Source organism: Hyla sarda, chromosome 13, assembly GCF_029499605.1.
Source record: "Hyla sarda isolate aHylSar1 chromosome 13, aHylSar1.hap1, whole genome shotgun sequence".
NCBI classification, from domain to species: Eukaryota; Metazoa; Chordata; class Amphibia; order Anura; family Hylidae; genus Hyla; species Hyla sarda.
This window is the reverse complement of record NC_079201.1, coordinates 44,360,399-44,382,843: the sequence shown is the minus strand read 5'-3', so window position 1 is coordinate 44,382,843 and position 22,445 is coordinate 44,360,399. Positions and strand designations below refer to the sequence as shown.

General features: G+C 44.0%; 1 protein-coding gene across 1 annotated transcript in view; it reads right to left on the bottom strand.

The window, feature by feature from the left end:
- The window catches only part of CCDC40 (coiled-coil domain containing 40), a 282,644-nt gene that overhangs the window by 112,780 nt on the left and 147,419 nt on the right, over positions 1 to 22,445 (bottom strand). The window contains exon 7 of the mRNA XM_056550062.1: positions 3,445 to 3,602. Within this exon, the coding sequence (XP_056406037.1) occupies positions 3,445 to 3,602 (158 nt within the window). The remainder of the gene's footprint in view (positions 1 to 3,444; positions 3,603 to 22,445) is intronic.

Here is a 22,445-nt window from a genome sequence, read left to right as displayed (position 1 = left end):
CAGATGTGCTCCCCCTTCTTGGTTCACATTGACCTTTATTGTTCTGCTTGTGCTGAGCAACCAGTTTGCTCAGAGGGGACCACAGAGCTGCTGACCTCACCGAGATTATACTACACTACAGGCGGATACAGGTGTCGTACCCTGAGTGCGACTATCTCCAGTAAGCACAACCGCTGAATTGGGGGCTTACCATACTAAAACGTCTTACACTAGGAGCGCACCTCTCCTTTTTTTTTCTCTTCTATACTTGCTTATGGAAGGAGGCTTTCACTCAAAATCTCATGATACATGGCCCATTCATTCTTTCCTTTACCCGGATCAGTTGTCCTGGTCCCTTTGCTGAAAAACAGCCCCAATGCATGATGTTTCCACCCCTATGCTTCACAGTAGGTATGTTGTTCTTTGGATGCAACTCAGCATTCTTTCTCCTCCAAACACGATGAATATAGTTTAAATTCTACTTTGGTTTCATCTGACCATATGACATTCTACCAATCCTCTTCTGGATCATCCAAATGCTCTCTAGCAAACTTCAGACAGGCCCAGACATGTACTGGCTTAAGCAGGGGGACACGTCTGGCACTACAAGATTTGAGACCTTGGAAGCGTAGTGTGTTACTGATGGAAGCATTTGTTACTTTGGTCCCACAGTTGATTTCTTCACACCAAGCTGCTTGCCTATTGCAGATTCAGTCTTCCCAGCCTGGTGCAGGTCTACAATTTTGTTTCTGGTGTAGTTCGACAGCTCTTTGATCTTGGCCATAGTGGAGTGTGGAATGTGACTGTTGGAGGTTGTGGACAGGTGTCTTTTATACTGATAACAAGTTAAAACAGGTGACATTAGTACAGGTAACGAGTGGAGAACAGAGGAGACTCTTAAAGAAGTTACAGGTTTGTGAGAGCCAGAAATCTTGCTTGTTTGTAGGTGACCCAATACTTATTTTCCACCATAATTTGCAAATAAAGTCGTAAAAAATCAGACAATGTGATTTTATGGATTTGTTTCTTATTATGTCTCTCATAGTTGAGGTATACCTATGATGAAAATTACAGGCCTCTCATCTTTTTAAGTGGGAGAACTTACACAATTTCTGGCTGACTTAATGCTTTTTTGCCCCACTGTAGTGCACCATGACATACAATTATGTCATGAATGGCAAGTCCTGGCTTCTAACAGGAGCTCAGAACATGCCGCTAATGTTGGACATCGGCGATCCCGCTGATACCTGCCATTAACCCTTAAGATGCTGTGATCAATACTGATCACTGCACCTAAAGCAGCTGGGGTTCTTGTGAGCATGATTGCAGGGGTCCGATTAGTCAAGATTGCGGCTAGAGCTCTGCTCACCTGCTCCACAGCCGCTTCAAGGATCTGCTCACATGGTCTGCTGTCTGGAAGATTTAAAAAGTAGACCACCTATATTAAAAACACCAGAAAATACCTGTGTGGAAACCTAGCATTAACCTGTTAAGGATGCGTAGAGGTACGCCCTTGCGCCAGAGTCCTTAAGGACGCAGGGCGTATCTGTACGCCCTGGTCCCATTAACAGAGTTTTAAGAGTTCTCACAAGCGGAGAAAGCTTCAAACTCCGTGGGTCTCAACTGCTATCAGCAGCCAGGACCCAGTGTTAATGCCGGCCACTGCCGATCGGACTGATGCACGGTATTAACCCTTTAGAAGCCGCAATCAAAGTTGATAGCTATGTCTAAAATTAAACTAAAAGCATCCCGGCAGCTATGCAGAGCTGATCGGGACTATTATGACGAAATCGGTGCTCTTTTGCTCCAAGGCTGCCATGCAGGCTGGAGTAGCAGAGCACCGGTAACACTGATCAATGCTATGATATGGCATAGCATTGATCTCTGTATGCAATCAAAAGATTGCATGGTATAGCCCCCCATAAGTTAATAAATGTGAATAAACCCCTCCCCTAAAAAAAAGGTTGAATCACCCTCCCATTTCCCATTTTTTAAAATAAAATAATGTAATAAATAATAAAAATAATCAAATGTGGTACCACCGCATGCAACGCGGTTGATGCCATACATGTAAAAAAAAAAATACCAAAGTCCCAAATTTAGCATTTTTGGTCACTTCATATACCATAAAAATATTAATAAAAAGTCCAATCAAAACAAACATGATACTGATAAAAACTACAGATCACGGCGCAAAAAAATTGTCCTCATATAGCCCTGCATGGGGAAAAATAAAAAAGTTATAGGGGTCAGAAGATGACAATTTTAAGTAGTAAAATAAAATAAAACCTACACTAATTGGGTATCTTTGTAACCGTATGGACCTGCAGAAAAAAGTTTTATTTTTACCGAAAAATGCACTGTGTACAAACGGAACCCCAAAAAAGTTGCAAAATTTTACGAATTATGATTTGTAGAAGGGGAGGAGGAAAAAAAATGACAATGCAAAAACAACAGTTTTTTTTCCCTGAGGACCTTTCATCAAAAAAATGTAAATATGTCATAGATTGGTCAATATTAAACTGGTTTCTAATTGGTTTTAATAAAAAATCTTGACTTCTTTTATATGTATTTTGTGTTTGAAAATCTGTCCACCAGGGGTCTCCCTAGGAGTCCCTGGCCGCAAGCATTTCTATTTTTGAGGACAAGCATGGCTCTGAACACTGAGGACAAGCTGCGCTCTGTACACTGAGGAAAAGCAGCGCTCTCTACACTGAAGACAAGCGGCGCTCTGTACACTGTGGACAAGCGGTGCTCTGTACACTGAGGACGAGCAGGGCTCTGTACACTGAGGTCGAGCAGGGCTCTGTACACTGAGGGCAAGCAGGGCTCTGTACACTGAGGGCAAGCAGGGCTCTGTACACTGAGGGCAAACAGGGCTCTGTACACTGAGCACAAGCAGGGCTCTGTACACTGAGGACAAGCAGGGCTCTGTACTCTGAGGACAAGCGTGCTCTGTACACTGAGGACAAGCGGTGCTCTGTACACTGAGGACAAGCGGCGCTCTGTGCTGTGAGGACAAGCAGGGCTCTGTGCTGTGAGGACAAGCAGGGCTCTGTGCTGTGAGGACAAGCAGGGCTCTGTAAACTGAGGACAAGCAGGGCTCTGTACACTAAGAACAAGTGGTGCTCTGTACAATGAGAACAAGCAGGGCTCTGTGCATTGAGGACAAGCAGGGCTCGGCGAAGAGAGGGCGGAGGCAGTCCACCCTGCAGGATCCAGTGACATGGCACCTGCTGGGGCACGCCCACATCCTCCTGCCAGCAGCTCATACTATGTGAGCAAGAAGAGAGGTAAGATACAGAGCCTTTACAAAAAGCTCTTAAAAAAAATTCTAAGGGCGGGGGGGAGGGGGGGGGGTTTAGAGTAGTTAGGGAACATTTAAGGTGAAAATGGGCTGAACCCTTAAGGGGTAAAGGTTTAGGAGTGAAAAGCGAAGAGATTTTTGTTTACTGATTGTCATACCTGTTTCTGTTTTTCTAATTCGGCCTGGATTCTCTCTGCTTCTGTTTTCTGAACAGCACGTTTCAAAACAGAGATGTCTGAATGCACATCACTGGACATATTCTCCATGTAGAATAAACGTAATGCCAAATTCTCCACCTCTGTTTGCATAGCGGATACTGGAAGAAAGACAGTGGTTTAGTGACTAAATGCTTTACAGAAGATGTTTTAAAACTGTAAGTAAAATGTACCTTTTAAACTAACATGATTACATTAGCCAATAATGATAACTCATATGTAGCACTACTGAGGAAGGGGTCAGGACCTCACCCCAAAATGCATTTAGCTTTTCTAGAGTACATACATACCCACTAAAATACATCATGATCGAGGAATCCATAAACTAAACGGAATAAAAACAGAAAAGCAGTCCTGTCCTGAAGAACTAAAATACTAATCCCTGTTAAATGCATGGGCTGCTTTTACAGAGGTGGTATTGCCAGCAGTCATTGTGTTAAGCAGAGTACCGTGCCACAGGTATATCCCCCCCCCCCCCATATAACTTAGTGGCATGACATCGGTGACGTGTAAGTACTGTCCTTTCACAAGACTCAAGTCCATGTGCGATAAAGGCAGCCAGTAGAGGGTTAACCCCTTAAGGACCAAACCCATTTTAACCTTAAGGACCAGGCCAATTTAATTTTTGAGTTTTCGTTTTTTCCTCATCGCCTTCTTAAATCCATAACGCTTATATATTTCCATCTACAGACCCATATAAGGGCTAGATACTTTTATATTTTTGTACTGCTTTAAAAACAAAATTTTATTTTTCCATATATAGGGCAGTATGCGGACTAATTTTTTATCGATACCATATTTGCATATATAAAACTTTTAGATAATTTTTTAGGGAATAAAATGTGACTAAAAAGCAGCATTTTTGGAATTGTTTTATTTTTTACGTTTACGCCGTTCACTGTACGGGATCATTAACATTATATTTTGATAGGTTGGACATTCACGCAAGCGGCGATACCAAATATGTTCATAAAAAAACAATTCACGCTTTTTGGGGGTAAAATGGGAAAAACAGACAATTTTCATTTTAATTGGGGGAGGGGATTTTTGACTTTTTTTTACTTTTTATTTTTACATTTTTCAACTTTATTTTTACACTTTTTATGTCCCCCCCCCCACAGAGGAGTATCTATAGCAATCATTTGATTGCTAATACTGTTCAGTGCTATGCATAGGGCATTGCACTTATCAGTATTATTGGCTATCTTCTGCTCTGGCCTGCTCGATCTCAAACCAGAGCAGCAGACGCCGGGAGACGGACGGAGGCAGGTAAGGGGACCTCCGTCCGCCATTACAGATGATTGGATCCCCGCGGCAGGGCTGCAGGCGATACGATCATCTATTTTAACATGTTCACTGCCACAGATGCAGTGATCTGTTCTGATCACGGCATCTGAGGGGTTAATGGTGGACATTTGCATGATCATGGATGTCGGCCATTACCAGCGGGTCCTCGGCTGCTACTAGCAGTCGGAACCTGCCATGTATGACGCGAGCACCGCTCCGATGCTCGCGGTCATACACAGGACATAAATGTATGTCCTGTTGCGCTAAGTACCGATGCACCAGGACGTATATTTACGTCCGTGGTCGTTGAGGGATTAAACTGTGCAGGCTTCATGGGAAGGAGATTTATCACAACCTGTGCAGAGGAAAAGTAGCCCAGTTGCCCATAGCAACCAATCAGATCACTTCTTTCATTTTGTAGAGGCCTTGTTAAAAATGAAAGAAGCGATCTGATTGGTTGCTATGGGCAACTTTTTCTCTGCACAGGTTTTGATAAATCTCCCCCATGTGTTCTGTGCAGAGCAGCGAGGAGAACTTCCTCCATCAATCAGAGCTGCCTTAACTTCACTGGGAGAACGAAACATCAGAGCTCTCTTTCTCCCTTTGAAAATACTAGAGATCAGTGCCCCAGGAAGAAAGAAACTTAAAAAATTCAATACATTTTCCTGCACTCTGGCAGCACAGCGTCCATCCAATGTGCAATCTAGGCAAGTCCCTACTTTGCCTATAGGTGGCGCTGGCCCTGATGATGAACCAGAGGGGTAGTGATCTTTAGTTTTATTCCAACATAACTTATATGAAGTAGCTTTCAGTATTGCTTTTCCCAAAATAATTTATACAAAAAAAGGCTTTTAATATGGCTATTAACTTTACCTGTAGGCTATTAACTTTACCTGAAGTCGGCCATTTTGAATCCAACTTTTGTTTTTTCAATAGGAAGAGGGTCATGTGACACATCAAACTTATTGGGAATTTCACAAGAAAAACAATGATGTGCTTGGTTTTAACGTAACTTTATTCTTTCATGAGTTATTTACAAGTTGCTGACCCCTTCTAAAATGTGTTCAATGTGCTGCCCATTGTGTTGGATTGTCAATGCAACTCTCTTCTCCCACTCTTCACACACTGATAGTAACACCGCAGGAGAAATGCTAGCACAGGCTTCCAGTATCCGTAGTTTCAGGTGCTGCACATCTCGTATCTTCACAGCATAGACATTTGCCTTCAGATGACCCCAAAGATAAAAGTCTAAGGGGGTCAGATCGGGAGACCTTGTGGGCCATTCAACTGGCCCACGATGACCAATCCACTTTCCAGGAAACTATTCAGCTAGGAATGCTCGGACCTGGCACGTTCCCTGAGTTTTTCCAGCAAGATGGTGCACCACCACATTATAGGTGTCAGGTCCGAGCATTCAGGAACCAAGCAACCAGGACTCGTGGCTAATGCCGGACATCGCCGATCGGGCTGATGTCCGGCATTGACTCTTGAGTGAAAGTAAAAGAAAGTAAAAGCTTCCCGGCAGCTCAGTCGGGCTGATCGGGACCCTATGGGGGCTATAACATTGCAAAAAAAAGTGAAAAAATAAAGTAATAAAGATCATTTAACCCCTTCCCTAATAAAAGTTTTAATCACCCCCCTTTTCCCAATAAAAAAAAACTGTGTAAATAAAAATACACATATGTGGTACCGCCACGTGCGTAAATGTCCGAACTATAAAAATAAATCATTAATTAAACCGCAAGGTCAATGGCGTACGAGCAAAAAAATTAAAAGTCCAAAATAGCGTATTTTTGGTCACTTTTTATACCATAAAAAAAGTGAATAAAAAGCGATCAAAAAGTCCGATCAGAACAAAAATGGTACCAATAAAGACTTCAGATCACGGCGCAAAAAATTAGCCCTCATACTGCCCCGTACATGGAGAAATAAAAAAGTTATAGGGGTCAGAATATGACAATTTTAAACTTATACATTTTCCTGCATGTAGTTATGATTTTCTTCAGAAGTAATACAAAATCAAACCTATACAGTAACCCCCTGACATGCGATGACCCCGACATATGATCAAATCGACATACGATGGCCTCTCAGAGGCCATTGCATGTCGGACCCGACAGCGCAAAATGCTTAAGCTGCTGTCGGATAGTGGTTTAAGCATCCCGAACAGGTTCACTAACCTATCCCTGCTGCTCCGGGTCCACTTGGGGATCCTCCGGCGTCTTTTGCATCTCCTCCAGGGTCCGGGCCTCGCTTTCCGGCGTCATTATTACGTCGCTACGCACGCCGTGCCGGCGCTGCAATGTAATAACGTCACCAGAAAGCGAGGCCCGGACCCTGGGGAAGATGCGGAAGAAGCCGGAGGATCCCGAAGAAGACGCCGGACCAACGGGACAGCATCGGGAGCCTCTGGGACAGTATTGGGAGCGGTGAGGACGCGGTCCAGAGCGGCGGTGACAGGTGAGTATTAAATGCACTTTTTACATTGCACGAATCCCTCAACATACGATGGATTCGACAAACGATGGGTCGTTTGGAACGAATTACCATCGTATGTTGAGGGACCACTGTATAAGTAGGTTATCATTTTAACCGTATGGACCTACAGAATAAACATAATGTGTAATTTTTACCGAAAAATGTACTGCGTAGAAACGGAAGCCCCCAAAAGTTACAAAATGGCGTTTTTTTCTTTTGTCGCACAATGATTTTTTTCCCGTTTCGCCGTAGATTTTGGGGTAAAATGACCGATGTCATTACAAAGTAGAATTGGTGGCACAAAAAATAAGCCATCATATGGATTTTTAGGTGCAAAATTGAAAGTGTTATTATTTTTAGAAGGTGATGAGAAAAAACGAAAATGCTAAACTGAAAAACCCTCCGTCCTTAACCCCTTAAAAACGTTTTCCGTTTTTGCATTTTCATTTTTTCCTCATCACCTTCTAAAAATTATAACGCTTTCAATTTTGCACATAAAATTCCATATGATGGCTTCTTTTTTGCGCCACCAATTCTACTTTGCAGTGACATTACTCATTTTACCCAAAAATCCATGGCGAAACAGAAAAAAAAATTCATTGTGAGACAAAATTGAGGAAAAAATTTCATTTTGTAATTTTTGGGGGCTTCCGTTTCTACACAGTGCATTTTTTGGTAAAAATGACACCTTATCTTTATTCTGTAGGTTCGTACAGTTAAAATGATACCCTACTTATATAGGTTTGATTTTGTCGTACTTCTGAAAAAAATTATAACTACATGCAGGAAAAGTTATACGTTTAAAATTGTCATCTTCTGACCCCTATAACTTAATTTTCCCGCTTACGGGCCGGTATGAGGACTAATTTTTTGCGTCGTGTTCTGAAGTTTTTATCGGTACCATTTTTGCATTGATCTGACTTTTTGATAGCTTTTTGTTCATTTTTTATGATATAAAAAGTGACCAAAAATACGCTATTTTGGATTTTGGAATATTTTTGCGCGTACGCCATTGACCGTGCGGTTTAATGAATGATATGTTTATTTTTATTTACACTGGTTTTTTTTTTTTATGGGAAAAGGGGGGTGATTCAAACTTTTATTTGGGAAGGGGTTAAATGACCTTTATTAACTTTTTTTTTTTTACTTTTTTTTGCAGTGCTATAGCTCCCATAGTGAGCTATAGCACTGCACACACTGAGCTCTTATACTGATCCCTGCAAATCCATAGCTTTGCATGGGTCAGCGAGATAGGGACTCGATAGCGCAAGCCTGTAGCTCAGGCTTGGAGCAATCAAACACAGATCGGACGCGACAGAGCAAGGTAAGGGGGTCTCCGCTCGCGTCCTAGCTGATCGGGACATCGCGATTTTATCACGATTGTCCCGATCAAATTTGATCGCCGCATCTGAAGGGTTAATAGCACGCGGCACAACGGTTGGTGCTGCGTGCTGTTAGCCCAGGGTCCCGGCTATGACTAGCAGCCGGGACTGACCCGCTGTGATGCGGGGTCACGGCGTGACCCCATTTTAAACACAGGGATCGGGCGCAGGGTGCACAGGTACACCCTGAGTCCGTAAGAGGTTAAGGGGTTAACCCTTAAGGACACAGCCCATTTTCACCTCTAGGACGCAGCCCTTTTTTGCACATCTGACCACTGTCACTTTAAACATTAATAACTCTGGAATGCTTTTACTTATCAATCTGATTCCGAGATAGTTTTTTCGTGACATATTCTACTTTAACATAGCGGTACATTTTTGTGGTAACTTGCATCCTTTCTTGGTGAAAAATCCCAAAATTTGATGAAAAAATTGAAAATTTTGCATTTTTCTAACTTTGAAGCTCTCTGCTTGTAAGGAAAATGGATATTCCAAATATTATTTTTTTTGGATTCACATATACAATATGTCTACTTTATATTTTCATCATAAAATTGACAAGTGTTTACTTTTGGAAGACACCTGAGGGCTTCAAAGTTCAGCAGCAATTTTACAATTTTTCACAAAATTTTCAAACTCGCTGTTTTTCATGGACCAGTTCAGGTTTGAAGTGGATTTGAAGGGTCTTCATATTAGAAATACCCCATAAATGACCCCATTACAAAAACTGCACCCCCCAAAGTATTCAAAATGACATTCAGTAAGTGTTTTAACCCTTTAGGTGTTTCACAGGAAAAGCAGCAAAGTGAAGGAGAAAATTCAAAATCTTCATTTTTTACACTTGCATGTTCTTGTAGACCCAATTTTTGAATTTTTACAAGGGGTGAAAGGATAAAATTTATACTTGAATTTGTAGCCCAATTTCTCTCAAGTAAGCACATACCTCATATGTCTATGTAAATTGTTCGGCGGGCGCAGTAGAGGGCTCAGAAGCGAAGGAGCGACAAGGGGATTTTGGAGAGTACGTTTTTCTGAAATGTTTTTTTGGGGGCATGTTGCATTTAGGAAGCCCTATGGTGCCAAAACAGCACAAAAAAAAAACATGGCATACCATTTTGGAAACTAGACCCCTTGAGGAATGTAACAAGGAATTAAGTGAGCCTTAATACCCCACAGGTGTTTCATGACTTTTGCATATGTAAAAAAAAAAAATTTTCACTAAAATGTGTGTTTCCCCCCAAATTTCACATTTTTGCAAGGGTTAATAGCAGAAAATACCCCCCAAAATTTGTAACCCCATCTCTTCTGAGTATGGAGGTACCCCATAAGTTGACCTGAAGTGCATTACGGGCGAACTACAATGCTCAGAAGAGAAGGAGTCATATTTGGCTTTTTGAGAGCAAATTTTGCTCGGGGGGCATGTCGCATTTAGGAAGCCCCTATGGTGCCAGGACAGCAAAAAAAAAACGACATGGCATACCATTTTGGAAACTAGACTCCTTGAGGAACGTAACAAGGGATAAAGTGAACCTTAATACCCCACAGGTGTTTCACGACTTTTGCATATGTAAAAAAAATAAAATAATTTTTAACCAAAAATGCTTGGTTTAGCAAAAATTTTACATTTTTAAAAAAGGTAATAGCAGAAAATACCCCCCAAAATTTGAAGCCCAATTTCTCCCGATTCAGAAAACACCCAATATGGGGATGAAAAGTGCTATGCTGGCGCACTACAGGTCTCAGAAGAGAAGGAGTCACATTTGGCTTTTTGGAAGCAAATTTTGCTCTGGGGGCATGCCGCATTTAGGAAGCACCTATGGTGCCAGGACAGAAAAAAAAAAACCACATGGCATACCATTTTGGAAACTAGACCCCTTGGGGAACGTAACAAGGGGTAAAGTGAACCTTAATACCCCACAGGTGTTTCACAACTTTTGCATATGTAAAAAAATATATTTTTTTTTTACACTAAAATGCTTGTTTTCCCCCAAATTTTACATTTTTACAAGGGATAATAGCAGAAAATACCCCCCAAAATATTTAACCCCATCTCTTCTGAGTATGGAAATACCCAATAAGTGGACGTGAAGTGCACTGGGGGCGAACTACAATGCTCAGAAGAGAAGGAGCATCATTGAGCTTTTGGAGAGAGAATTTGGCCATGTGCATTTCCAAAGACCCCTGTTTCAAAGATCTGTCAGACACCTGTGGGGTGTAAATGCTCACTGTACACCTTGTTACATTCCGTGAGGGTGTAGTTTCCAAAATGGGGCCACATGTGGGTATTTATTGTTTTGCACTTATGTCAGAACCGTTGTAAAATCAGCCACCCCTGTGCAAATCACCAATTTAGACCTCAAATTTACATGGTGCACTCTCCCTTCTGAGCCTTGTTGTGCGTCCCCAGAACACTTTGTGCCCACATATGGGGTATCTCCATCCTCAGGAGAAATTGCGTTACAAATTTTGGAGGCTTTTTTTATTTTACCGCTTGTGAAATTTTAAAGTATGGGGCAACACCAGTATGTTAGTGTACAAAAATGTTTTTTTTTTACACTAACATGCTGGTGTAGACCCCAACTTTACCTTTTCATAAGGGGTAAAAGGAGAAAAAGCCCCCCAAAATTTGTTAGGCAATTTCTCCCGAGTACGGCGATACCCCATATGTGGCCCTAAACTGTTGCCTTGAAATACGACAGGGGTCCAAAGTGAGAGCGCCATGCGCATTTGAGGCCTAAATTAGGGATTTGCATAGGGGTGGACATAGGGGTATTCTACACCAGTGATTCTCAAACAAGGTGCCTCCAGCTGTTGCTAAACTCCCAGCATGCTTGGACAGTCAATGGCTGTCCGGAAATGCTGGGAGTTTTTGTTTTGCAACAGCTGGAGGCTCCGTTTTGGAAACACTGCTGTAGGATAAGTTTTTCATTTTTATTGGGGGGGAAGGGGTGGTGGTGGTGGGGGGGCAGTGTATGTGTGTATATGTAGTGTTTTACTCTTTATTTTATGTAAGTGTAGTGTTTTTAGGTTACATTCACACTGACGGCGGATTACACTGAGTCTCCCGCTAGGAGTTTGAGCTGCGGCTGCTGCAGCTCAAACTTGAAGCAGGGAACTCACTGTAATCCGCCCCCAGTGTGAATGTAACCTGTACATTCACATGGGAGGGGGGCGGCAAAACTACAACTCCCAGCATGCACTGACAGAACGTGCATGCTGGGAGTTGTAGTTTTGCAACAGCTGGAGGCACACTGGTTGGAAAATTCTGAGTTAGGTAATAGAACCTATTACCTAACTCGGTATTTCCCAACCAGTGTGCCTCCAGCTGTTGCAGAACTACAACTCTCAGCATGTACTGATTGCCAAAGGGAATGCTGGGAGATGTAGTTATGCAACAGCTGGAGGTACGCAAGTACAACTCCCAGCATGCCGAGACAGCCATTTGCTGTTCCTGAATGCTGGGAGTTGTAGTTTTGCAAGATATAGAGGGGTTCAGGCTGGAGATCACTGACAGTGGTCTCTAAACTGTGGCCCTCCAGATGTTGCAAAACTACAAATCTCAGCATGCTAAGACATCAAAATGCTGTCTGGGCATGTTGGGAGTTGTAGTTTTGTAATATCTGGAGGGCTACAGTTTAGAGACCACTGTCAGTGATCTCCAGCCTGAACCCCTCTAAATCTTGCAAAACTAGAACTCCCAGCATGCCAACACAGTAAACAGCTGTCAAGGCATGGTGGGAGTTGTAGTTTTGCAACATCTGGAGGGCGACAGTTTAGAGACCACTCTCTAAACTGTCGGCCTGCAGATGTTGCTAGGCAACAGACTCCCGGACACGCGGCGCCATACTCACCTCCACCGCCGCCGTGATCACAGCCGCCGCCGAGTAAGTGACCGCTGCTGCCGCCGCTACACTGTTCCCCCCGCTGTGCCCGGACACCGATGGGTGGGCATATCGGAGGGGAACCGAACTTTAACCCCCCGCCCCCAGTCTGCTATTGGTCGGTCGCTCGGCCGATCAATAGCAGGGATAGGAGGGGTGGCAACCCTGCCACCTCACTCCTATCTCTTCAAGGGGGATCGAGGGTGTCTTGGACACCCTCGATCCCCCTTATTTTATCGCGGAGCCGCCGTTGATGGGCAGGGGGAGAGCGCTCCCCCTGCAAACACCATAGATGCCGTGATCAGAACTGATCACGGCATCTATTGGGTTAATGCTGCCGGGACCGGCGCGATCGCGGCCCTGGCAGCTGCGGTGGGACTCTGGCTGTGATTGACAGCTGAGTCCCACCCGCGATCTCCTGCGCTGCCCGCGGCAGAGCAGGAGATCGCTTGGACGTATGCATACGTCCATTTGCGCGAACGTTTAATTCGCCTGGACGTATGCATACGTCCAATAGCGGGAAGGGGTTAAAGGGGTTTTCCAGGAAAAAAACTTTTTTTCATATATCAACTGGCTCTAGAAAGTTAAACAGATTTCTAAATTACTTCTAGAATTTTTTTTAAAATCTTTCCAGTATTTATTAGCTGCTGAATACTACAGAGGAAATTACTTTCTTTTTGGAACACAAAGCTCTCTGCTGACATCATGAGCACAGTGCTCTCTGCTGACATCTCTGTCTATTTTAGGAACTGTCCAGAGCAGCATATGTTTGCTATGGGGATTTTCTCCTACTCTGGACAGTTCTTAAGATGTCAGCAGAGAGCACTGTGCTCGTGATGTCAGCAGGGAGCTCTGTGTTCCAAAAAGAAAATAATTTTATCTGTAGTATTCAGGTACTTTCTGGCACCAGTTGATTTAAAAAAAAAAAAAAAAGTTTTCCAACGGAGTACTCCTTTAAATGGGCACTGTCATGAAATAAAAAAATTGATATGTTGTAGTACTTAAGTACTAAAACATATCTCTAATATACTTTAATTAAAAAGTGATTTTAAACCAGTTTAAAATCACTTTTAAATTCGGCCACAAGGTGTCACCCTCCTAGTGGCCGAATGCATTCGGCAGTGACGTCACTACAGAATTTCGACTCATTTAAGCCTGGCAATGAGTCGAAATTCAGTCACTGCGGTGCTTGCTCCCGCCTGTCAATCAGACAGGCGGGAGCGAGCACTTTGAAGTGGATGCGCACAGGCTCACGGGGACAAGGTAAAGTATTATGCCAGGGGGGGGGGGGGTTGCATGTTCACCTATACAGTATGCCTCCAGTTTCCCCACTACAACTCTCAGCATGCCCTGACAGCCAATAGATGTCAGGGCAAGCTGGGAGTTGTAGTGGGGAAACAGCTGGAGGGACACTGACTAGGTGAACTAAGGGGGGTGGGGAGTGGGTTGAGCGGAGCGGCGGGGCCGGGGGGGTTGCGGGCTGCGCGGCAGGGAGGGGGTACTCTGAATGGGTGAACTAAGGGGGAAGGGGAGTGAGTTGAGCGGCATGATGGGGCGGGGGGGTTGCGGGCTGCGCGGCGGGGAGCGGTATGTGCGGCCATCACAGATCCGGTGTTCACCTATACAGGGTGCCTCCAGTTGTTTCCCCACTACAACACCCAGCATGCCCTGACAGCCAATAGATGTCAGGGCAAGCAGGGAGTTGCAGTGGGGAAACAGCTGGAGGCACCCTGTATAGGTGAACTAAGAGCGGCCCCAGCAGGCATCAGTGACGTGGTGCCTGCTGGGGAAGTCTGCCTGGTAGTGAGCAAATTACTAGGCAGACAAAAAGGCATTTTTAATATGTAAAAAAAAAATGAAAGGCAGGGAGAGGGTTAGGGATAGATGGGTAATAGGCAGGGACAGAAAAAAGAAAAAAAGTGATGGTGGGAGCTATCCTTTAAATGGGAGAACACTTGGGACGAGTGACATGGAAAAGGACTTGGAAGTCTTAGTTAACAGTAAATTTAGCTGTAGTGACCAGTGTCGGGCAGCTGCTGCTAAAGAAAATAAAATGATGGGGTGCATCAATAGGGGCATAGATGCCCGCGACAAGGAAATAATTCTACCACTGTACAAATCACTAGTCAGACCACACATAGAATACTGTGTACAGTACTGGGCACCAGTGTACAAGAAGCTGAAGGGGGTTCAAAGATGGGCAATCAGGGTAATACAGGGAATGGGAGGACTACAGTACACAGAAAAATTATCAGAATTAGGGTTATTTAGTTTAGAAAAAAAAAAGGTTTAAGCTAAGTTTCTACTTTATTGATTTTTTGTGCTTTTTTCCCCAAAAAAACGCCAAAACAGCCCCCATGGCATTTTTTCATTGAAAAAATGTTGTGGCCCGATGTTAGCTGTAAATCAATGAGAAATCGCTAAATTTTTTTCCACTTTGCATTTTTTAAAATCCTTTTGGCGTTTTTTCACTCTTTTTTTGGCATTTTACAGCTCCTTGGTGGTTTTGAAAAGTTGCAGCATGTTGAGCCTATGGTGTTTTTATTTCCTTGAAATCGTGGCGTTTTTATTCCAGAGAAGTCTATGGGAGTAAAAAAACGCCAAGAAAAATGCCATGTGGGTTTTAATTTTGGCATTTTTGCAGGCTGTTTTTATTCTTTTTTGGACTTTAGCGATACAAAAAAAAGGATGGAGATACAATTTTTTTTATAAGATTTCGTAGGGTACCCTTAACCCCTTAAGGACACATGACGTTCTCATACGTCTCCACTTCCGAGTCCTTAAGGACACATGACGTATGAGAACGTCATGTGTTTTACCGGCCCCCCGCAACCATCTGGAGCGGAGCCGGTGCCCGATGCCTGCTGAAATCGTTCAGCAGGCATCGGGGCATATCGCCCAGGGGGGTCATTATGACCCCCCATGTTGGCGATGGCCGCAGATCGCTGGACAATTCAGTCCAGCGATCTGCGGCGGATTCCGGGTCAATCGGGTCTTCAGTGACCCGGTGACCCGGAATTATTGGCTGATCGGGGCCATCAGAGACGGCCCCGAACAGCCAGACCCAGCAGGGGTGAGGTGGCACTGGTGCCACCTCACGATCGCCCTGATTCGTCGGCCGGATAACCGGCCGACCAATCAGGGCGCCTGCTGCGGGTGTCACTCCCGCAACCCGCTCCGCCCCTCTTCCGGAGGACGTGAGCGGGTGCGGGACGTGCACCCCGGGTGCTGGGGACCCCGATCCCCGGCGCCCCTGTTGGGATCGGGGCCCCAGGAGCAGCGACGGCGGCGGCGACGACGAGGGACTGACCTGTGCGGCTGGATCGTTGGAGGTGAGTGACAGCCTCCTGCTGTTGCTTAGCAACAGCTCCCAGCATGCAAAAAGGACATGCTGGGAGCTGTAGTTATGCAACAGCAGGAGGCAGACCACCACAACTCCCAGCATTCCCTTATGGGCATGCTGGGACTTGTAGTTTTGCAACAGCTGGAGGCACATTCTTTCTATGGAAAAGTGTACCTTCAGCTGTTGTATAACTACAACTCCCAGCTTGCACAATCAGCTAAAGTGCATGCTGGGAGTTGTAGTGGTGCATCTGTTGGTTGCATAACTACAACTCCCAGCATGCCCGTTGGCTGTCGGTGACTGCTGAGAGTTGTAGTTTTGCAACAGCTGAAGGCACACTGAGTTAAGTAGCAAACCAGTGTGTCTCCAGCTGTTGCATAACTACAATCCCCAGCATCCCCAGCCAAAGTAGTATGCCTCCAGCTGTTGCATAACTACAACACCCAGCATGCCCTTCCGCTGTCCGTACATGCTGGGGGTTGTAGCTTTTGCAACAGCTGAAGGCACACTGGTTGCAAAACACTGAGTTTGTTACCAAACTCGGTGTTTCACAACCAGTGTGCCTCCAGCTGTTGCAAAACTACAACTCCCAGCATGCACTGATAGACCGTACATGCTGGGAGTTGTAGTTTTGCAACAGCTGGATGTTCCCCCCCCCAATGTGAATGTACAGGGTACACTCACATGGGCGGAGGATTACAGTAAGTATCCGGCTGCAAGTTTGAGGTGCGGCAAAATTTCTGCCGCAGCTCAAACTGCCAGCGAGAAACTACTGTGAACCCCCGCCCGTGTGACTGTACCCTAAAAACACTACACTACACTAACACAAAATAAAATAAAAAGTAAAAAACACTACATATACACATACCCCTACACAGCCCCCCTCCCCAATAAAAATGAAAAACGTCTGGTACGCCACTGTTTCCAAAACGGAGCCTCCAGCGGTTGCAAAACTACAACTCCCAGCATGCACTGATAGACCGTACATGCTGGGAGTTGTAGTTTTGCAACAGCTGGATGTCCCCCCCCCCCCCCCAATGTGAACGTACAGGGTACACTCACATGGGTGGAGGATTACAGTAAGTATCCGGCTGCAAGTTTGAGCTGAGTCAAATTTTCTGCCGCAGCTCAAACTGCCAGCGAGAAACTACTGTGAACCCCCGCCCGTGTGACTGTACCCTAAAAACACTACACTACACTAACACAAAATAAAATCAAAAGTAAAAAACACTACATATACACATACCCCTATACAACCCCCCTCCCCAATAAAAATGAAAAACGTCTGGTACGCCACTGTTTCCAAAACGGAGCCTCCAGCTGTTGCAAAACAACTACTCCCAGTATTGCCAGATAGCCGTTGACTGTCTAGGCATGCTGGGAGTTTTACAACAGCTGGAGGCACCCTGTTTGGGAATCACTGGCGTAGAATACCCCTATGCAAGTCCCTAATTTAGGCCTCAAATGCGCATGGCGCTCTCTCACTTTGGAGCCCTGTCATATTTCAAGGCAACAGTTTAGGGCCACATATGGGGTATCGCCGTACTCGGGAGAAATTGCCTAACAAATTTTGGGGGGTATTTTCTGCTATTACCCTTTTAAAAAATGTAACATTTTTGGGAAAACAAGCATTTTAGGTAAAAAAAATATATATTTTTTTACATATGCAAAAGTCGTGAAACACCTGTAGGGTATTAAGGTTCAAATTACCCCTTGTTACGTTCCCCGAGGGGTCTAGTTCCCAAAATGGTATGCCATGTGTTTTTTTTTTGCTGTCCTGGCACCATAGGGGCTTCCTAAATGCGGCATGCCCCCAGAGCAAAATTCGCTTTCAAAAAGCCAAATGTGACTCCTTCTCTTCTGAGACCTGTAGTGCGCCAGCAGAGCACTTTTCACCCCCATATGGGGTGTTTTCTGAATCGGGAGAAATTGGGCTTCAAATTTTGGGGGGTATTTTCTGCTATTACCCTTTTTAAAATTGTAAACATTTTGGGAAACCAAGCATTTTAGGTAAAAAAAATATATATTTTTTTACATATGCAAAAGTCGTGAAACACCTGTAGGGTATTAAGGTTCACGTTACCCCTTGTTACATTCCCCGAGGGGTCTAGTTTCCAAAATGGTATGCCATGTGTTTTTTTTTTTGCTGTTCTGGCACCATAGGGGCTTCCTAAATGCGGCATGCCCCCAGAGCAAAATTTGCTTTCAAAAAGCCAAATGTGACTCCTTCTCTTCTGAGACCTGTAGTGCGCCAGCAGAGCACTTTTCACCCCCATGCGAGGTGTTTTCTGTATCGGGAGAAATTGGGCTTAAAATTTTGGGGGGTATTTTCTGCTATTACCCTTTTTAAAAATGTAAAATTTTTGGGAAACCAAGCATTTTAGGTAAAAAATATATATATTTGTTTTACATATGCAAAAGTCGTGAATCACCTGTAGGGTATTAAGGTTCACTTTACCCCTTGTTACGTTCCCTGAGGGGTCTAGTTTCCAAAATGGTATGCCATGTGTTTTTTTTTGCTGTCCTGGCACCATAGGGGCTTCCTAAATGCGGCATGCCCCCAAAAAACCATTTGTCGCTCCTTCCCTTCTGAGCCCTCTACTGCGCCCGCCGAACAATTAACATAGACATATGAGGTATGTGCTTACTCGAGAGAAATTGGGTTTCAAATACAAGTAAAAATTTTCTCCTTTTTACCCCTTGCAAAAATTCAAAAATTGGGTCTACAAGAACATGCGAGTGTAAAAAATGAAGATTTTGAATTTTCTCCTTCACTTTGCTGCTATTCCTGTGAAACACCTAAAGGGTTAATACACTTACTGAATGTCATTTTGAATACTTTGGGGGGTGTAGTTTTTATAATGGGGTCTTTTATGGGGTATTTCTAATATGAAGACCCTTCAAATCCACTTCAAACCTGAACTGGTCCCTGAAAAATAGTGAGTTTGAAAATTTTGCGAAAAATTTCAAAATTGCTGCTGAAATTTGAAGCCCTCTGGTGTCTTCCAAAAGTAAAAACTCATAAATTTTATGATGCAAACATAAAGTAGACATATTGTATATGTGAACCCCCAAAAAATATATTTTGAATATCCATTTTCCTTACAAGCAGAGAGCTTCAAAGTTAGAAAAATGCAAAATTTTCATTTTTTTCATCAAATTTTGGGATTTTTCACCAAGAAAGGATGCAAGTTACCATAAAATTTTACCACTAAGTTAAAGTAGAATATGTCACGAAAAAACAATCTAGGAATCAGAATGATAACTAAAAGCATTCCAGAGTTATTAATGTTTAAAGTGACAGTGGTCAGAATTGCAATAAACGCTCCGGTCCTTAAGGTATAAAATGGCCTGGTCCTTAAGGGGTTAAAAAAAAAAAAGATACAGTTGGAATTTTTTATTCATTTTTAAACAGGGACCAATTTATGTTGGCGGGCTGGGATTTAAAAATGTAGCCGACAATACTAAAAATGTAGACGGGCCATTTAAAGTAGTATTCAGCAGCTATTAAGTACTGGAAGGATTAAGATTTTTTTATAGAAGTAATTTACAAATCTGTTTAACTTTCTGGCACCAGTTGATTTAAAGGAAATATCACAGCGGGTGTCACTCCTGACAGCCACTGTGATCGTCCTTCATCCTGAGATGCGGAGCGGCTCTCTCCTGCCCTCCGCATCTCTGCACTATACTCCGGCCAGCAAGTGATGTGAATAGAAATTCATATTTCCCGCTAAAAGCGGTGACTGGCTGCCAACATCCGGCCAATGACCACTCTGGGCAGAAAATATGGATCAGTGATGTGAATTTCTATTTACATCACTGACCAGCCCGGAGTTCAGAGCAGAGATGCAAGCGCTGTATAAAGCCGCTCCACATCTGTAGCAATCTGTCTATTACTACAGGTATTACTACTCCCATTATGGAACAGTGTGTTCCATGCTGGGAGTGACACCTGGGGCAATCTGTCTATTACTACAGGTACTACTACTCCCATTATGGAACTACTTAAAAAAAAAAATTTTGAAAAAAAGTTAAAAACACAAACTTTATTAAACATGTTATTAAAAGACACTACTAATAAAAATAGTAACAAAATTAATTTTTTTAAATATATTATTTTTACATTTAAATGGCCCGTTTCTACATTCTTATTATTAAGGGCTACATTTTAGTACCCTGCACGCCCACATAAATTGATCCCTGTTTAAAAATGAATAAAAATCTATTTTTAAAAATCTACATTTTGTTAAATATATTTTATTTTTCCATCCCTACTGCATCAAAGGGGCCAAAAATGCAATTTCCACTTAAATGCAAAAAATGACAGAAAAAAACGCAAGAAAAAAAATGCCATACACAGGAAAATGCTGTGGTGTTTTTTCTTGCGTTTTTTTCTTGCGTTTTTTTGGGCCAGAAAAAAAAATTAGCCTTAGGGGTGACCTAATAACTATGTATAAATATATCAGGGGGCAGTACAGAGATCTCTCCCATGATCTTTTTATACCCAGGACTGTAACTGTAACAAGGGGGCATCCTCTACGTTTAGAGGAAAGAAGGTTTCTACACCAGCACAGACAGGGATTCTATACTGTAAGAGCAGTGAGACTATGGAATTCTCTGCCAGAGGAGGTCATGGTGAACTTGGTAAAAGAGTTCAAAAGGGGTCAGGATGCATTTTTGGAGAGTAATAACATTGCTGGTTATGGATTCTAGATTTACAGTGACAAAACGTTGATTTAAACGTATTTGAAGTTGGGAAGGAATTTTTACCTCTAAGATGAGGGTTCTATGACTTCCTCTGGATCAACTCAGTAGGGACTCATTAGGTTTATAGGTTGAACTTGATGGACTTTTTTAAACCTTATGAACTATGTTAGGCTCCTTTCACACTATAAAGTTGCTCCGTTAAAAGACCCATTATAAACTTCCATTAGAAAATCCTTAAAAACGGATATCGAATGGCCGTTACAAAATCCCATTAAAATCCATGGAATTTTTTGATTATCCGTTACGACCTGTTACATCCATATGTCTGGCCCCCACAGCGCTTCTATAATCATATGCCTTTGCAGTAGGGATCAACCGATATTGATTTTTTAGGGCCGATACCGATAATCTGTGAACTTTGAGGCCGATAGCCAATAACTTATACCGATATTCCGGTATAAGTTATCGGCTATTTCTCCTACCCAACACCCCCCCACCCCCACCCTGGCCCTGCAGAAGCCGCTGCAGATCAATGATTTAAAGTGGGCGCTTTAAATCAATGAACTGCAGTGGCTTTTGCGGGGCCATAGACCGCTGCCGCCACCCGCTTCTCTCTTGCTGCCTGTCCTGGGTCCAACCACCACCGCCGCTGCCCCCCCCCCCCCCCCGCCTATCCTCATCTGGACAGAGACCTCTGCTGCCCGCTTCTCTCCCCCTGTCTGTCCTGGGGTCCTCCTGAGTCCAACCACCACCGCCGCTGCCCCCCCATCCCTGGTTTTATAATTACCTGTTCCCGGGGTCCGCACTACTTCTGGCTCCGGCGGCATCCTGAGTTGTCACTGTGCGCACTGATGGTGACGTCGCATTGAGGACGTCACTCATCATTGCACAGCGCACAGCAACAGCTCAGGATGCCGCAGGAGCCAGAAGTAGCGCGGACCCCGGGAACAGGTAATTATAAAACCGGGGATGGGGAGGCAATAGAGCAGTGGCGGCGGCAGTGGTCTCTTGCCAGGGGGATGGGGCATTATCGGCAAGGTAATTGCCGATACCGATAACGATCAAAATCGTGAATATCGGCCGATAATATCGGCCAAACCGATAATCGGTCGATCCCTACTTCGCAGCGCTATGAATGAAAAGTATTCTAACAGCAGTGCATCAGGCCGGCCCGATGCGCTGCTGATAGAATACTTTTCATTCACAGCGCTGCAAAGGCATATGATTATAGAAGTGCTGTGGGGGCCAGACCTATTGCGTTATCTGGCCCCCATAGTGCTTCTATGTACATATGCTGCCGCAGCACTATGAAAGACAAGTTTTCTTTCAGCAGCACATCGGGCCGGCCAGCTTCTCGGCCCGATGTTCTGCTGTTAGAATACTTTTCATTCGGGGGCTTATGATAGCACTGCGGGGGAAACATATATATATGCGCTACGGGGGAAAAAAATATATATATATGCGCTGTGGGGGGAACATATATATTATGCGCTGTGGGGGGATAATATATAAATGTGCTGCGGGGGACAAGATATATAGAAGCGCTGTGCCCCCCCCCCCCAGCGATTCTATATGTCTTTCCCCACCGCAGCGCTTCTATTTGAAAACCCGCCGGAAGCCCTGAATGGCTCCTCAGTACCGGCCATTCAGGGCTCCTGACGGGGAATTTAAAAATGAAAGTAAAATACATCGCACATCGCAGGGGAGTGGAGCATGGCGCATCCCTGTTTAATAACTTCCAATCGCATCGGGTCTCAGAAGTGAGACCCGGTTTGATCAATCCCTCAGCCACTGTACTACAACCCCCATCATGGAAAAGAGTATGTTCCATGATGGGAGTAGTAGTACAAACATTAATGTAGCCTC